At 38.8% G+C, this 17928-nt stretch overlaps 1 protein-coding gene across 2 annotated transcripts in view; it reads right to left on the bottom strand.

Annotated features, from left to right (window-relative positions):
• The window catches only part of MAP2K1 (mitogen-activated protein kinase kinase 1), a 70539-nt gene that overhangs the window by 18497 nt on the left and 34114 nt on the right, over positions 1-17928 (bottom strand). For both annotated transcript variants that reach the window (XM_006920238.2, XM_025038724.1), the window contains exons 3-5: positions 16802-16948; positions 8746-8823; positions 8128-8179 (exon numbers count right to left, since the gene is read on the bottom strand). In XM_006920238.2, the coding sequence (XP_006920300.1) occupies positions 8128-8179; positions 8746-8823; positions 16802-16948 (277 nt within the window). The remainder of the gene's footprint in view (positions 1-8127; positions 8180-8745; positions 8824-16801; positions 16949-17928) is intronic.

Here is a 17928-nt window from a genome sequence, read left to right on the forward strand (position 1 = left end):
GTGGGCAGAGCTCTTTTTCTGAGGGAGCCTGAAAGACTAGATGTATCTAAGGTTAGTGAGGTGCATACTGCCTCCCGTGAAGAAATAAGACTAGGAATCTCACATAAGGAAGAGTAAAGCCAAGAGATAACCAGAGTCTTGAGACTAGCATTTTCACCCCAGACTCATCCCTGTTTTCTGACCACGTGGTAACCCAAACCAATACATTCTCTCTTTTGATTAAGTAGTCCTGAATTGAGTTTCTAGTTATATCACATCAGATTCTATTTGAAAGTTGACAAGGTAGTGATTCATGCATAAAATAATGACACTGGCTGTGTTCCACCAGGTATTAGAGTTGATTACAGATATGTCTCTTTTCCCCTGTAAGACTATAAGCAATTAGAGGACACCATTTATGAGCCATCTTTATGCCTTCTGTAGTGATTTATCCAGTACCATGCACTTGGTAAATATTCCATGAATATTTTACAAATACAAAGCACTTTTCTTGGACGGGGAAAGTGTCTGTGAGAAGGGCAAAAAAACAAACATGGAGGAATATGTGCATGTACCTACCCATGATTACCCACCAGGATGTCACCCAGAGATTTCACAGAAAACTTAAACTCCCAGAGGGGTCGCAGATAATACCCACCCTCTGATCTACAGCACACAAACCACATACACCAAGCTGAGACACACGGATTGCTTCGCCCTTTGAACATGCAGGGGAAATAAAATACAATGTCTGCACAACGCCAGGACAGATCACAGTGGACCAGTTCACCACGAATAAAATTCAGAAGAGCTGGCTAGAGCTTCAGACAGTGGGACTATCAGCTGTGCTTGTTCTACCTAAGAAGTCCTGCTCTATGATGGCAAAGACAAATCACTTTAGGAATCAAGGGTGAGAATCTGCTTACCTCTAGGTTCCCATCCAGCTCGGACACATTTGAAATGTAAGAAAGCTAGCATGTGCACATCCAAGGTGGTGTACCTCATTAGGACCAAGACGAAGATAGATAACTGAAAAACTTTTAAGATGCTACTGCCTAGCTGAGAAAACAGTACCTAAATAGCACCTGAAAACAGCTGGTCTCCCACAAATATCATTATTGTGCTTCCTCTTAAAAAATAATTTGTAAGTGCAGGTATGCCTAGTTTTGTATCACTAACATATCCCTAAAAAGAAATGTTTGAATCAAATTAATGTGATTTGCTTGCCTTTTTGAAGATTCTATGAGAAGCTATATTTGAAAGATCCTAGAGTGAATGTTTTTAAAAAGCAAAGAATTGCTCCCAAAGCAAATTGTGTTATAAATTATTGTTGTACATTAGTTTTACTTAGAGTGGGGCACACCTAGAAATCACTTTCAACCTAATAATTAAAAAATTTTAAATGTCACCTCTTCGTGCTAGATAACAGGGTGTCAACCTGCCTCCAACACTCAGCAGGAGGGGATATGTACCTACGTGATTGTTGTGGGAGTATAGGCTTCAGAAGCACTGACCCCTGAATCTTCAGGGAGGTGACTGAGCTCACAGCATGCACCACCACCTCCCCCCGCACCCGCCCCGCCGCTAACACACACACGCACATACACATAAGGCTAAGAAGGGCCAACTGGCTCAGCAGCAGCCCTCTGTAGTAGGTGTGGCCTCAGGGCAGCTGCTTTTCTGCTTGAGTGACCAAGCTCCCCAACCAGAGCAGCCCTGGTTCCTAACTTATCAAAGTATATGGGATAAGCTTTTCAAAGGATCCTTCTAATGAGTAAGTTTTGAGTGGCTTAAACAAAGTTAGGCTAGTTTCTGTTGCTGGTAATCATAAAAACCTATACCAACTCATCTGCTAAGCAGTAGCTAATGTTTATTAATGTCTATTATGTATCAAGCACAATTCTAAGTACTTTGTAGGCATTCTCTATTATTGTTATTTTTTATTATTGGCATTATCTCAAATAATTCTCACAACCTTTAGGTAGGCTCTATTTTCTCCATTTTCCTGAGGTTTGGAAAAGTTAAATAACTTGCCCAGGGTTACACAGTAAGTAGCATAGTCAGGATTCAAACCCTGAACTTTTATAATTGTGATAGAGTGAAAAAAACTGGCCATCATATTTTGTAGCTTCCCACAACACGAGATAAGAGTCTACCCCTCTATTCTTTGAATACTGGCTTGACCACACAACTTGCTTTAGCCAACAAGACAGTAACAAACCTGAGGCTTATGTGATACTTGAGTACTGGGGTTATCCCCTCCTGCTACTGAAACCCTAAGACTATCACGGGAAGAAACAAAGGCTTTCGCCTCTCAGAGGACGAATGAAAACATGGGGGATAGGTCCTGCCAACCCACAGAACTGTAGAAAGTAATACACTGTTATTGTTTTAAACTACTAAGTGTGGGGTGGTTTACTACACAGCAAAAGCTAACTGAAGTAGTCACTAAGCTATCACCAGCAAATCAACATTGAGTAGGAATAAGTAAAAATCTAAAGCAGAGAAAAAGCTTCTTTATACTTCCTCATTTTTCCTCAAGGATAGAATGAGAATGAAGTTTAAATTTCATCAGGAAAGAATGTATTTAGACCAAAGGAAGAACTTACTGGCACCAAGGAGGCCTAAAGACACCCTAACTCAGGTTTCCAGGAATCATCTACTCATTGTGCTTCTTGCGCAGGAATCAAGCTGTGCAAGAGTACCCACCCACTGGCCAGGGCTTACAGCAAATCTTTTCAGAACTTCTGGAGAAGACCCACAAACAGGAGTCTGAAAAGCTGAGCAGCCAGACCGGGTCTGCCTGCACACACACTGCTCACTGGGGCAGAAGTACTTCTAGTGACTCCCCTTTCTTGGCTGGGCAAGTAGTGAACACTCCACCAAAGACATCTGTCCAGAGACCTATCTGGCTCACAAAACAGTTCCTCATGCCAAAGATTAATAACTAACTGGTGGAGCCAGAAAAGAAATTCCTAGGAAAGTGGGGGCAGCACCCTTCTGAAAGGTTATTCCAGGAATGAGTTAAAACATTGAGATGGAAATGAAGTTACAGCTTTCTGTCAAAACCACAGAGAAGGCACATGGTAGAAAAACACACAGGACTGGATTAATGACTGTGTTAAGAATAGGAGACATTGGTTTTTGGCCCAGTTTCACTGTTGATTCCTGTGTGTTCTGACAAAAGTTATCACATATCCACCCATTTAACAACTCTTTAAGGAGGAGCCATTTTCTGAAATTACATTAGGGACTGGAAATACAAAGATGAATTATACCACCACGCCACCCTGAACAAGCTCAATCCCATCTGATCTCAGAAGCTAAGCAGGGTGGGGCCTGGTTAGTACCTGGATCGGAGACCACCTAGGAAGACCAGGTGCTGTAGGTGGAAAAAAAAATAAATAAGGGATTGTAAGCTGACAAGATCCTTGCAATCTGTGAGGTCAACCAAAGGCTGTCTCGCCTAAAAAAATAAAATAAATTAAAAAAAAAAAAAACCCAACAACAACAACAAAGATGAATTAGACGTGTTTCCTGATTTGAAGAAACTCAAAGCCTAGTGAGAGAGACATATAAACTCTGTGTGCTTTTTTTACACAGGTTTCCAACATGTGTAAACTAGGAAAAATATACCTATTTCACAAGGCTGTTGTGAACAACAAATAAGCATAATGCTCATAAGACGGCAGTTGGTACATAACAAACCCTCAATAAATAATCATCATTATTGATTACAATAAAAAAGAAATGGACACTGTACCAAAAGAATACAGAGGCAGAGCACTCAATCCATTCTGGGAATGGACTGGGTTCATGGGACAGCTTCTCGAAAGAAGAGATGACTGAGCTAAATAACATTATTACTATTAGCTAACATTTATTAACGATTTATGAGGAACACTATTTAACTCTTGCAACTATATGAAGTATGCAACGTGCAACTATTGCTCTTTGGCATGAATTATCCTCATTTTACAGATGAATAGAAAACTCAAAGAGTTTATACACTCTTTTACATAAGCGAGTCAATATTTGAACTTGAACTGGCTGATTACCCAGCCTCAGTGCTGTATTTAAAAGATGAGCAGACTCAGTCTAGCAAAGGTATAAGGGAGTCGGGGTGGGGAGAATCAGAAAGGAAGTATTCCCAGGAAAGGCAGTAGTAGGAACAAAGGTGAGGAGCACACAAAGGTACAGTTCATAAAAGGAATTTAATCTCACTTGGGTCTCAATTTCCTCACAAATTACATAAAGGAATAAGGAAGGCAATTACCATTTGTTAGGCCCTTCTACATGCAAAACTCTTTGCTAGTTGCTTCCTTTTATAATATCATTAATCCTCACAGCAACCTAGGAGTAGGCATGAGAATTCCATTTTATAGATGATGTAATGGCTTTACTCCATCAGATCCTTCTAACAACACTGACCTTATGGGCACCTCTCAGTGAGATGACATATGTCAATAGCAGCCCTAGAACACAGCCCTATACTCAAGAAATGTTCATTCCTCTTCTCCTCTCAGTTACTCCTATTTCTTAGAAATTAACACACTAAAATATTCTAACATGGAATTCAGAGGTCTTAAAAAACCATAGATTAAGGGCCGTTAAACTGCTGGAAAACTGCTTTCCCCTCAAGCCATACCATACCTCCTATTTATACTTTTTAAATTGCCAGTGGAAAAAGGCAAAATGGTAGCCAGTGCAGTTAGAAAGCAGAAGATTCCTACAGTCTGCATTTTCAGTGTATAGTTTGAAGAATTTTGAAAAAAAAGTATATATCTGTGAATCTACCACCAAAATCAAGATTTACTATTTTGATTACTCCAGAAAATTCTCTCATGTCCCTTTGAAGTTAATCTCCACTCTACCACCCTCATCCCCAGACCCTTCAGGCAATCATTGATTTACTTTGTTACTGTAGATTAATTCTATCCTAGAATTTCATATAAATGGAATCATACAATATGTACTCTTTTGTGTCAGGCCTCTCACTTAGCATAATGTTTTTGAGATTCATCCAAAGTGTGTTTCTCAACAGTTCGTTCATTTTTATTGTTGAGTTGTTTTGTTCTTTGAATATATCGAAATCTGTTGGTGATAAACATTTTGGTTGTTTCTAGTTTGGGGCTATTAGGAATAAAGACGATATGAACATTTATGCACAAATCTCTGTGTAGACAAATGTTTTCATTTCTCTTAGGTCAGTACTAAAAAGTGAAGTTGATGGGTTCTATGATTTAAAAGAAACTACCAAACTCTTTTCCAAAGTTGTCCCTTTCCCTGGCTGCTTTTAAGAATGTCTATCACTGGTTTTCAGCAACTTGACTTTTTTTTTTTTTTTTTTTGCTTTTGGGTTTTTTTATAGCTTGATTGGTATGTAATTTTTATATAATAAATCCATATATGTAATTCCATCATTTAATGAATATATACAACTTCATTACAATCAACATTATAAATATATCACCTCAAAAGTTTCTTCATGTTCCTTTGTAATTCTTCCCTTCTTCCCTTCCTTCATTCCCCAGGCAACCACTGATCTAAATTTTGTCACTACGGTTTGCAATTTCTAGAATTAAACAAATGGAATCACAGAGTACGTGCTTTTTGTCTGCCTCTTTTCACACAGCATAATTCTTTCGAGATTCCTCCATATTTTATCTATGGTTTATTATTTTTACTGCTAAGTAGTATTCTATTTATGGATATAACACAATTCATTTATCCATTTAACTGTTGATGAACATTTGGGCTGTTTCTAGTTTTTGGCTACTACAAATAAAACTACTTTGAACATTCACGTACAAGTCCCTGACGATACATATGTTTTTATTTCTTTAGGGTAAATCCTGGGAGTGAGATGGCTAAATGTATAGTAGGTAGGTATAGGCTTAACATTTATGAAACTGATATGCTGTTTTCCAGCAGGATTGTACCATTTAACATTCCTGCCAGCAGTATCTGAGAGTTCCAGTTGCTCCACATACTCAATAACATGTAGTCAGCCTCTTTTGACAGTGGATATTTTGTAATGTCATTAAAACCACAACCTCATTGCAGTTTTAATTTACATTTCCCTAATAACTAATGATGTTGAATATCCTTTCATGTGCTTTTTTGCCATTCATATATCTTCTTTGGTAAAGTGTCTGTTCAAATCTTTTATCTATTTTTTATTGGGTTATCTTTTTATTATTAAGTTATAGAGGTCTTTATATATTCTACATAAAGTCGTTCGACAGATGTTTGTTTTGCCAATATTTTCTTAAGTCTATAGCTTGCCTTTTCATTTTTGTCACAGTGTCTTTTGAAAAGCATGTTTTTAATTTAGATGAAGTTTGACTGATTTTTATTTTAGTTTGTGCCTTTGTGTCCCATTTAAAAACTGTTAAAACACAGGTCACTAAGATAGTTCCATGTGCCTTCTTTTAGAAGTTTTACAGTTTTATCTCTTACAGTTAGACCTATGATCTACTGAGAGCTGATTTTTCTATATGGTGTGAAGTAAAGGTTCATTTTTGTGCATAGGATATCCAATTGTTCCAGTATCATATAATGAAAAGACTATTCTTCCCTTATGGAACTACTATGTAATCTTTGTCAAAACTCAACTGATTATATATATATGTGTCTATTTCTGAACTCTTCATTCTGTTCTATTTGATCTATTACGTTTAGCTTTACACCTATACAATACTCTATTGATTACTGTAGCTTTGTAACAAATATTAAAATTAGGTAGTGTATGTCCCACAACTTTGTTTTTCTTTTTCAAAGTTGTTTTGACTCTCCTACATCCTTTGAATTTTCATATAAATTTTAGACACAGTCTGTCAATTCCACAAAAAAGATTGCTGATATTTTCAAGGAAATGGCCTTGAATCTATAGATCAATTAAAGCAAAATTGGCACCCTAACAATACTAATGGTGGTGGTGGTTGCACAACAATATGAATGTATTTAATACCATTGAACTATAACTTAAAACTGGTTAAAATGGTAAATTTTATGTTATGTATATTTTATCACAATAAAAAAAAATGCCTATTTTAAAATTCAGAATGTTATCACCTCACATATGGTCACTCATAAGCTGACCAGTCAATTTCACCAGTCTAATCCACTCCACTCCTCCTTGGCCTTCCTTCTTTATACTTGTTGCTGTTAGCACACCGCAGCTGAAGGGACATGGTTGACAGCATTTTCAATTATTCTTTCCTCTAGCTTCTTCATCCTTTTTTAAAAATACACTTGAAGTATAACATATACTGTAAAATGCAGCCACTTTAGTGGAAAGTTTGACTTTTGATAAAAGCATATATCCACATATATACCATCACAAACAAAATATAACATTTCCATCACCCAAAAAAGTTCCCTCATTTCACTTTGAAGTTAGGTCTCCCCTAAACCCTCAGGCAACCACTGTTCTACTATATATCACTACAGATCCATTGTTTTCTCTATCATTTTATATAACTGGTAACAGCATGTACTATTTTGTGCTGGGTTTCTTTCATCCAGCATAAATGTTTTTGAGATTAATCAAAGTTATGTCTATCAGTAGCCTGTTCATTTTTATTGATGAATAGTATTCTCTATCATATGGAGATACTACATTTGTTTATCTCCTTGCCTGTCAAAGAACATTTTGGTTGTTCCTACAATGAATACAGTTGCTTTAAACATCTGTACAAGAGTTTCTGTGGACATACATATATTTTCATTTATCTTGGATAAATATGTAGAGTGGTATGATCATATGGTTAAGTGCACATGTACCTTTATTAAAAGAAACCAAAGTTTCTTTTACAGTTAAACTCATATCTAGTCATTTAGTCATGGCTTTGGGCCTATGCACAGTCTAGTCCAGAGGGCAGACAGTGACACTGGGGGCGGGGTAACTAAATTCCAGCTGAGCCTCTGGGCTGGGCTTGCTGTGGATTATGCCTGTCATAGCTTCAGGTAACAGGTGTACAACAGACTAAAAAGAGGTTGCTCCAGCCATCAAGCTAAATAGTCAAAGATTTGTAATAAAAACTAAAAATACTATTAAATGGTTTTTACACTAAAACACAAAAGAGAATGCATTTAGATTTTAGCTAAAATTTAAAAAGCGATAACTAGCAAGTAATTTCTTACCTCTATGCATAATCTTGTGCTTCTCCCTCAGATACGTCAGACCTTTAATTACCTAGAGAAAAGAGAATGTAAAAAGATAGGAAACTGAAATAATGGTGTTTCAAAAATACTCAATGTCTTTTTTAAAATAATCTAGAAAATATCTGATCTAACATCACAAATTTGCATTCTTCTCCTGTTTTTTCTTTTGTTTGATTTTTTAACCTGCCTTATCAAGAAACCATCTTTTTTACATGGCATATAGAGTATTATTTTTAAGTAAAATTGATTATTGCAAGATTAAACATTAAAAAACACTTTGCTTGAATTCATTCCTTTCTACATCTGCAATCTAAAAAGAGGCTTTCTGATGCCACAAATAGGAATTCTTTTGGATACTCTGTGGTATTTTTCATATAGAGAAAATTTTAAACAGAGGAAGTCACTTTTCTAGTTTTAATGGGGGAGAAGAGAGAGAGAAATATCATAAATAATCTAGATAGGGAAAACTCTAGTGAGAAAACCCCATTTTATTACAAACTTTCCCTTTGTAGACTTCCTAGCTTCTTCCCTTGTCCATTTCCTACCAACTCATTATCAGTGAGAGGACTTAGAAGAAAAACTTCACAGTATACTCACAGCAATGCTAACTTTTCCTAAAATTTGTTCAGGAATTCGTCCAGCTTTCTTCAGCACTTGATCCAAGGAACCCCCATCCTAAGAACAAGAATACCAGCCCATTTAGTGACAGTGTTTCTAACTATTCTTTCAAGTGTTAAACTTCAGGAGGAAAGTGAATCTCACAGGTGGCAAATACTCCTAGAAGAGTAAGTACCCTTTGGTTTGTTCCAGACATCAAATATCATATGCATGTGAAACACTGTGAGGGGTATCAAATAACTAGTAACTCAAATCCTATGAATAATCATTAAACAAATTACTAATTCAGTGGTTAAAAAGGGGGGTCCTCATTTGTGACAGTATATGTATTGACTAGGAGGGCTGGCTCTAGAGGCAACCCATTTAAATTCAAATCCTTACTCTTCTACTTACCATCTAGGGGACTTTGACCAAGTTACTCAACTTATAAAATGGGGGTGATAATAATTATAAAGCTATTATAATAATCATAGGGCTAGTATAAGTATTAAACAAGCTAAAACATATAAAGCACTAAGAACCAATGTCTACAGCACATTAAGTGCTCAATAAATGTTAGCCATTTTATCACCATCATATAAGTCACAACTTATAACTGGCATTACCCTAACAAATCATAATTAATAAAAATCTTTTAAATGTCAGAGAAAGCAATATATTCACTTCACAAATCCTACAAAGTGCCAAAGACTATGTTAGTTCTATGGGGGATAGAGATATGAAAAAGACCTAGTTCCTGACCTCAATAAATTTACAAAGTAGTAGTGGGAAGAAAAATACCAGTCTCTTTATTATGAATACAACTCTTAACAAAATATTTTTTTAAAAAAATGTATGGAAAGGTGCTATAGACATGCAGAAGGGAGAATTCTGACTTCGTTTACAAGAATGGCATTTGAATATGTCTGCCTTCTAATCATATTCATTCTCAATCTTAAAGAACGAGTATGAGTTCCATACCTGGGAAAAAAGTGGGGCAAGGGGAGAAAAGAACAAGGTATTTTAATAAGATCAAAAGGAGAGATGAATTAAATTGTGTACTACTTCTGGGATGACATGTGGTTCATTTCACCATGGATACATTTAGAAATGCAATGATGGGTCAGGCTAGCAATGGGCAGCTATGGCCAGATCACAGAGCCACATCAAGGAACCAAGACTTGACTTTGTCAAGGCAGAAGGAAAGGAATCTAACCAGAGTGTTTTAAGATGAAAACCATAGCAGCTGAGAGAAAGGCAAGGAGATCAGCAAGGATTAAATCAGGGGAAGACGACATAAGCTGGGCCCCGGGCAAAGGCAGTGGAAAGGGAGAATGTTAAGAGAGAACCCAAGTGTATTTTGAAGCCAACCTCTGCAGGACCCACATAGCAGGGCCTTTCCATTTATAGATTCTACATTTTAACTGGAGATCTTGAAGAAAATGCTTCACTCAAGGAACTCTGATGTGTCAAGGCAGAAATAGGTTCATGCCCCTACGGCTTCAGGTGTAACCAATTACCAGCCGCAATTTAAAATTACCCTTAGAAGTAGAGAGAATTCCAAACTCACACTGATTTTTCTAAAGTATACTGTCTACACTGAGAAGTTACCATCATTATCTTTCATTTATTAATCAACTCTGTGTAAGGCACAGAGATACGTAAGGAACTAGGGATGGAAATCTATAACTACAGTAAAAAACAGTCTGCTTGGAAGATAGGACATATTCATAAAGAGGCAAAGGACTTTAAATCCTCCTCTGAAACAAGGCGGGGAACGAATAATTAAAGAGAACACACAATGCTATAGGTGCTCAGAGGAAGAAGTGATTCTTGCACCAAGTAGCTAAAGGAAGGACTCGCAACAGGAGTGACAAAGAAGCCAAGCAAAATCTTGGAGGTGGGCAAGACCAGAGAAAAGTTCCCTCCAAAATCACCAAGCCTCTACAATGCATCTGTGGAATGTAAAGTCAGAGAACAATGTATAAGATTATAAACTAAAGAAGGACGGAGGAAAATCCCATTTTTATAAGTAAAAAGATGTGTGTGTATACTCACAAAACCAGAACATCAAAAATGTTATCAATAGCTATTTCCAATCTAGGTAATAAGATTATCAGGGATTTTTGTTGCATGATAGTTTCTTCTTTGTGCTTGTCTATTGTTTATAAATTTTCTACATTGAATGTTTAACCTTTTTTGATTGAATTCATTTATGAAAGTGGAGAATTAAATCTATAAATAAATTAACAGATACTTACTGAGCACCCATTTTGTGCAAAGGCACTATTAGGTAGATACAACACTGCTTTCTTTCTAAAGGAGGTGAGAAAACAAGGAAGATTCACTCAGGGATACAGACATCTCAGGAAACGTTACCAAACACTTCTAAAAGTAGATTATCAACTTAAAAATTCCATGCTTATAAAAAGGATAGTTTGGACCAATCACTTTCTGTCATGTCAACTCTGGATCACAGATGTGAATCCTCAAACCCAAATGAACACCCTGAATATGTCTGCCTTCTAATCATAATTAACTCCCTAGCACAGAAATAACTCCCTTATTTGTGGGTCCTAATGGTGGGTCTGTCCACCAAGGAGCACGGTGGAGGAGTCCTAAATTCAACCTAAAAGTCAAACATACCATCATCTCCATACAGACAAAAGAATAGAATTATGAATCTAGAACTAACCAGAACTGCCCTGTAAATACACTTATTTTCTAAGAGCCCTTGGAAGAAAGAGCCCTAACTCAGGCTGAGGTATGGGTCATCTTATGAGCCTGGTAGCCTTCAGAATGCCACAGGCCCTTGGTGGCCATATCAAGACAATACCACAGACCAAATAACTACACCCAAGTCAATCAGCTCCTAGAAATGCCCAGCACCTCTCAATTTCCTTTACTGATGGAAGAGGAACTCCAATGCAGAAAGTTTCTGAGCCATTGCTATTTTGCTTCCAATCGAATGTGGCTTCAGATCCTTTGAACGGCTTTGCCTAATTCTCATGGAGGACTTAAAACCAGGTAACAAAACAATCCTTTCAAAAGCCACCTGCAAAAGAATGAAACTAGACTGTTGTCTATCGCCATACACCAAAATTAACTCAAAATGGATTAAGGACCTGAATATAACACCTGAAACAATAAAATGCATGGAAGAAAACAGGAACTAAACTCAAAGACCTTGGACTTAAAGAAGATTTTATGAATTTGACCTCAAAAGCAAGGGAAGTAAAAGCTAAAATAAATGAATGGGACTACATCAAACTAAAAAGCTTCTGCTCAGCAAAAGAAATCATCAACAGGTAGTGACAACCATCAGAATGGGAAATATATTTGCAAGCAACACCTCCAATAAGGGCCTAATATCCGAAATATACAAAGAACTCATGTGACTCAATAACAAAAAAAACAAATGATCCAATCAAAAAAATGGGAAGAGGACCTGAACAGACACTTCTCCCTAGAGGACAAGCAAATGGCTATCAAATATTTGAAAAGATGTTCAACATCGCTAGCTATCAGGGAAATGCAAATCAAAACCACAATGAGATACCATCTCACACCTGCTGGAATAGCTATTATCAACAGGACAAGTAATAGCAAGTGTTGGAGAGAGTGCGGAGAAAAAGGAACCCTTATACACTGCTGGTGGGACTGCAAAATGGTACAGACACTATGGAAAACAATATGGAGATTCCTCAAAAAACTAAGAATTGATCTACCATATGATCCAGCAATCCCCAAAGACTTGAAAATCCACATCAGAAAATATATTTGCACACCATTATTCAGTGGCCAGGACATAGAAGCAACTGAAGTATCCTATGATAGATGATTGGATAAAGAAGCTGTGGTACATATATATACAATGGAATATTACTCAGCCATAAAAAGAGATGAAATACTGCCATTTGCGACAACATGGATGGACCTCGAGATAATCATGCTAAGTAAAATAAGCCAGATAGAAAAAGTTGAAAATTACATGATATCACTTATATGTGGGACATAAACCTAAAAGCAACAAATGAACAGGACAAATAAACAGACGCATGGACATGGATAATAGACTAGTGGTTACCAGAGGGTAGGGGGTGGGGTGAGGAGGGAGGTAGACGGGATAAAGGGGGTCAATATGTGGTGATAGAAATCTAACTATGGGAGGTGAACACACTGTGTAAATATATATATGCCTTATTATTGAAGTGTATAGCGGAAACTTACTGGATTTCGTTAACCAATGTCACCATAAAAAAATTAATTAATTAAAAAATAATCCTTTCAAAATCTGATTCAAACGAAGTAGAAAAGTTAACCCTGTGGTTCTCAGGTTCCACAGCCTGGGATAAGGGCAGCACAACTAACCATCTTGGTTTACACTTTCTCTGGGAATTACGGTAAATATTTCTATTAAAAAAGAAGAAACCTTGGCTCTTTTTAACTTCCTTCCGAGCTATAAGAAGTTACAATGTGAACAATGCAATTAGCAAGATTTAAGAAGCATGAACCACAGTCAGGATTTCCCAGAGTTGCCTGCAACTCACCTCACAACCTTTTAATTCTACTTCACTGTTGCCAAGGACTTGCCTTCACTGACTAAAGCTGCTGAAATTGTGAGTATTTTTAGAAGCTGATTATTAACTAAGTCAATGGTGCTTTTGTGAAGGTTTTCTATAGAAGAGACAAATGCTTTATGGAAAAAAAAGAGCTCAAAAGCTTTTACTCCTGCATGAGAACCATAAATCCTGAGTCCCCAATCTTATGGTTGCCCAGCTACCACTGGGGCAGGAATCTACTTCCCCAAAACAACAGCATACCTGTTCTGATCAAGGAGCCCTCATTTACCCCTTGAGTATCAAAATTCAGAATGGACAGTACACACAGCTTATTTCTATGAACGGTGAGACCCTGGCCAAGTGCTTTAGAAGATGGGACTCAGTGAATAAAATTGTGATGACACAATTTTACTTTAAAATGCATCCCCAAAATAATCTGAGCAATGGATAGATGGACAATATGTGGTAAAGCAAATATGGCAACATGTTAACTGAAGAATCCAGGTGATGGGTTTACAGTGTGCATTATACAATTCTTTCAAATTTCTGTATGGTTCAAATTTTCATAATAAAGTGTTGGAGGAAATTATTAATGACAAAGAATATCATACAAAGACTTGTGACAGAGAGGACCACAGAACCTCATAAGTTGGGATATGGCTAATAAACAGAGTTCTACATGTCAACACCTTTGAAATAGAGAAACTGAGGCAAAGCAGAATCCCAAAAGAGAAGTAACAGCCAGAAGTCAGTCTTCCCATCAAGGGCAGCATGTGCAGGAGCTCTCCTGCAGGAGGGCCTGCTCAGGGAGCAAGGAAGGGTTGAGTGTGTCCAGGGAGGGCTAGAGCAGAAAGCTACTCTGGCACTCAGGGCTGCTTGGACTTCAAGCCACAACTGCTTCCTGACAGGGCCTTTCTCTGGCTGCTCTGAGCGCCTCCACTAGTATTAACAGACTGTTATAGCTGCTGTCTGAACCTGTGTATACCCAGAAAGACAGTCTATTGCTGACTCCAATACCTCTTTCTCACTGAGCCCCAGGCCCGATCGTGACTTCCCCAACCCTAGCCTCCCTCAATTCAGTCATCTAACATATATAGTCTAACAGGTGCCAGACACCATGCTTGGCCCTCAAAAGGTTCTGACCCTTCTAGCCTCTGACAGCCAGTTTTCCAGGCTCAGGCTTCTCAATTTCAGAATTATCCTCTGCTTCATTGTATGGCAGGACTCCACTATTCCCAAGGAGCCAAATCCATGGCAGGGGGGATGATCTGCAGATATTGAGACCAAGAGAATAGGAAACCAAGCCTTGTCATGTCCTGTGTCATCTTCTCCTGGAAGGGAGGGCTGGAGGGGATGGAGGGAGACAGGGCGAGAGGTACAAATGTCATGATCAATATCTATGAATCCAGAATGAATAAAGATTCCAGAACGACAAAGCCTCAAAATAAGTCAATTTAAGATAAATAAAAAGACTGTCCTCCACATGGCAAGAGGCCACATAAAGCTAATAAAAGAGGTCCCAGCAAGGTCTGAATAAATGAATAGGCCACTGCCTATCAATGTTTGGGGCCTAAGCAAGCACTCTAGAGTTCAACCATACTCACCCCACAAACAGCCTCCTGGTTTCCCTATTAAAGGCAGAATTCTGGGTGGCACAGACTTGAAGGAAAGAAGTTCTGATGGTTTAGAAGGTATGAAATGACACATACTTGGTGCTAAGAAGCCCTTACATCCACAATGACACCCCTCGCTTGAGAAGGCTCTAGAATACAGCCATCCAGCTCTAGGAGGCAGAGATGCTGCTTTTAATGTCTCCATCTCCTCTGCGGTTCACAGGGCACCTTGCATATAACAAGCACTAAAATAAATGTGAAGCAGAACCCATGTTCATTAATGTAAATCCTGACGGGCTGTAAGTGCCAAATACCATAGAAACACAAGATGTTAGCATGGGGAGGATTCCCTACAGAAGCTCTGATCCAAACATTTCTTTGCAGAAATGAGAAAATCCTGAGTATAAGTATATGACTTGGAGAGAGTATTAAATTGAAAGAAAGCAGATAGGTTAGATACAGTGGTTGGAAATCAGCACTTACACTTATTGGTTATATGACTTAGACTAATTACTAAACCTGTCAAGGCCTTACTCACTCCATCTACTGTCTGGGGTGGGGAGTGGAGTCAATAATCCAGCTCATGTGACAAGCCTGACGTGATCAATAACTTACATAATGTGAAAAGGACTCAGCAAGTGGTAGAAGATGTGAGAGCCAGTTGCTTTCATGTCTAGTCATGCCACCACCCACTTTCCATTATTTTGGTGAAACCTAAGAGGAAAGAAGGCTACTCTGGCCTTTCCTGTCTCTAGTTTATCAATATTACCTCCACCCTCTCCCGCTTCTAGTTTTCCAGGACCTCCACTGCCGCAGACACATTCATCCAAAACTCAGCCTAGAGCTGGAAAACCAACCATAATGAGCACAAAGAGCCCAAGAAACCCAAAGGATAAGAAACAGCCCCACCCCACCAATGGAAAGCCAAGACCCAAGTAAAAAATAATCAGCACCACAGGCCTGGTCTAGGACGAAGCCAGAAATGTTCACATGGTTCCCAGAGAAACTACTTTACTCTCACTAAAGCAAGAGGGAATGAGTACTTTCTCAGTAACCTTTAGACACACAGATGTTTTAAGGATCCATGTTCCATATGGCACCCAGAAAAGTCAACAGATGCCTACAATAGTGTGTATGGCATTTCTTGATCATTAAGAGATGTTCAAAATAATGGGACACCAGCTAGGGTCAAAACACAAAGAGAGTGTGTTCTTCTAGAGTTCATTGAGACCAAGCACCAGGGCTCTCATTCCAGGTCTACAGAGTCAGGAAGGAAGTGGAGAAGTTGCTGAGGGACACTGAAAGCATAGCAGTCTTGAAGTATCGAGACTCAATCACGTCAGCCTATATCTCTGAACTGTCGGTGCCAGTAATAATAAAGCAAAAGCTTAATGTTTGCAGAAGACATGCTGAGTCAGACAGTGCTGGAAAACTTATATCTGTTATTTGAATTAATCCTCACCACAAAGAGACAGGTATAATAATGGCCACCTTACAGATAAGGATACTGAGAATCAGAAAGATAATGAAATTTGCCCAAAGTTATGGAGGCACAGTGGCAAACAAGACAAAGTACCTACTTGTTATGGCGGTGTCCCATTATTTTGAACATCTCTTAATGATCAAGAAATGCCATACCATACAAAGTTATGGAGGCACAGTGGCAAACAAGACAAAGTACCTCTAGGGAACACCCACCAGGGATAACTGGTTGCGCCATTTCTCTTTGAAGAAAGGCAGGACCCAGGCAAGAGGCTACCCAGAAACCCAAAACAGTATGGGGGATCCAGGAGAACCAGACAGCTAGTCACCTCTCAGATCAAAGATTAGACCAAAGCCACCCAACTCCCAGGCTCCAGAGGCCAACAGATTGCCACATACCATATGCTCCATGCAGATGCTGATCTCGCCATCACTGTAAAATGCACCATAGAAGCCCACGATGTACGGAGAGTTACACTCATGTAGAACTTGCAGCTCTCTTATGATCTGGTTCCGGATTGCAGGTTTGATTTCCAGGTGAATTAACTAGAAGGAAGAGAGGCTTTAAAAATATATGGATGGATGGGTAGATAAACACTTTCTTAAATGCTTAAGCTCCTAAAGGTAGGATGAGAGGAAACAGGCCTCTTCTTGTAGCCTCTTCTGCAAGGCCTCCAGGTTGGTCCTATTCCAAGGGAGGAGCACAGGTCAATACTGTCACCAGAGAAATCCACCCAGAAGAGGAGGCTGCAGGGAGGCTTCCATCTGCTGTGGCTATGCCCCTTCACTCCACCAAGTTTTAACAAGTCTCTGCCTAACCAAAGTATTGAGTGCCAATATGTCAAGGCAGGTGTTGGCATCTGAGGAGCTGTAACCAGAGGAGGGCCAGCTATACTTTTGATCCTGGGAGCCAAAACTGAGGAAAGCTCTCCCCTCCCAAGAACAAAGCTGAATGAAGGAGTTCCTCCAAAAGGAACCAGGAAGTAGAGATGAAGGGAAAGTAGCCTTGAGGACCCGCTTGATTCTATAGGGTTGCAGGAGTAAAAGGGAATGAGGAACTGGGTATGTTGACCTAACTATGAAGTTGTCCAACAGATTTCTCTTTTACCTGAGGAGGCTAATGTTGTTGAGATTTAGTTAGGGCTTCAGGTGCCACCTTATATCTCCCTAATTTGTCCTTTGTTTCAGCTAGGTAACAGGTAATAGATACATGAAATGGTTCCCTAATAATGCTGAACTTCTAAAAAGAGCCACTCATTGTCAGAGGACATTCATTGTGGTTATCAGTGTGGGCTGGAGCAGCTAGTGAAAGCTAGACAAGAGGTGGGCCTTGAAGATGTATACTGTTTGAAATGATGGAAGGAATAGCACAAGCAAAAGTATGTGAACAGGAATGAACATGGTGGGCTGAAAACATGGAAGAGTCCAACTTCCCTGAAGTGGGGGGCTGTGTTCAGAAAGAGGAGAACCTGGGGTAGATAGGAAATGAAATCCAGCTCAAAGACTGCGTGCCATGGTGGGGATCC

The sequence above is a fragment of the Pteropus alecto genome, unplaced genomic scaffold, assembly GCF_000325575.1.
Source record: "Pteropus alecto unplaced genomic scaffold, ASM32557v1 scaffold86, whole genome shotgun sequence".
In the NCBI taxonomy this organism is placed as follows: domain Eukaryota; kingdom Metazoa; phylum Chordata; class Mammalia; order Chiroptera; family Pteropodidae; genus Pteropus; species Pteropus alecto.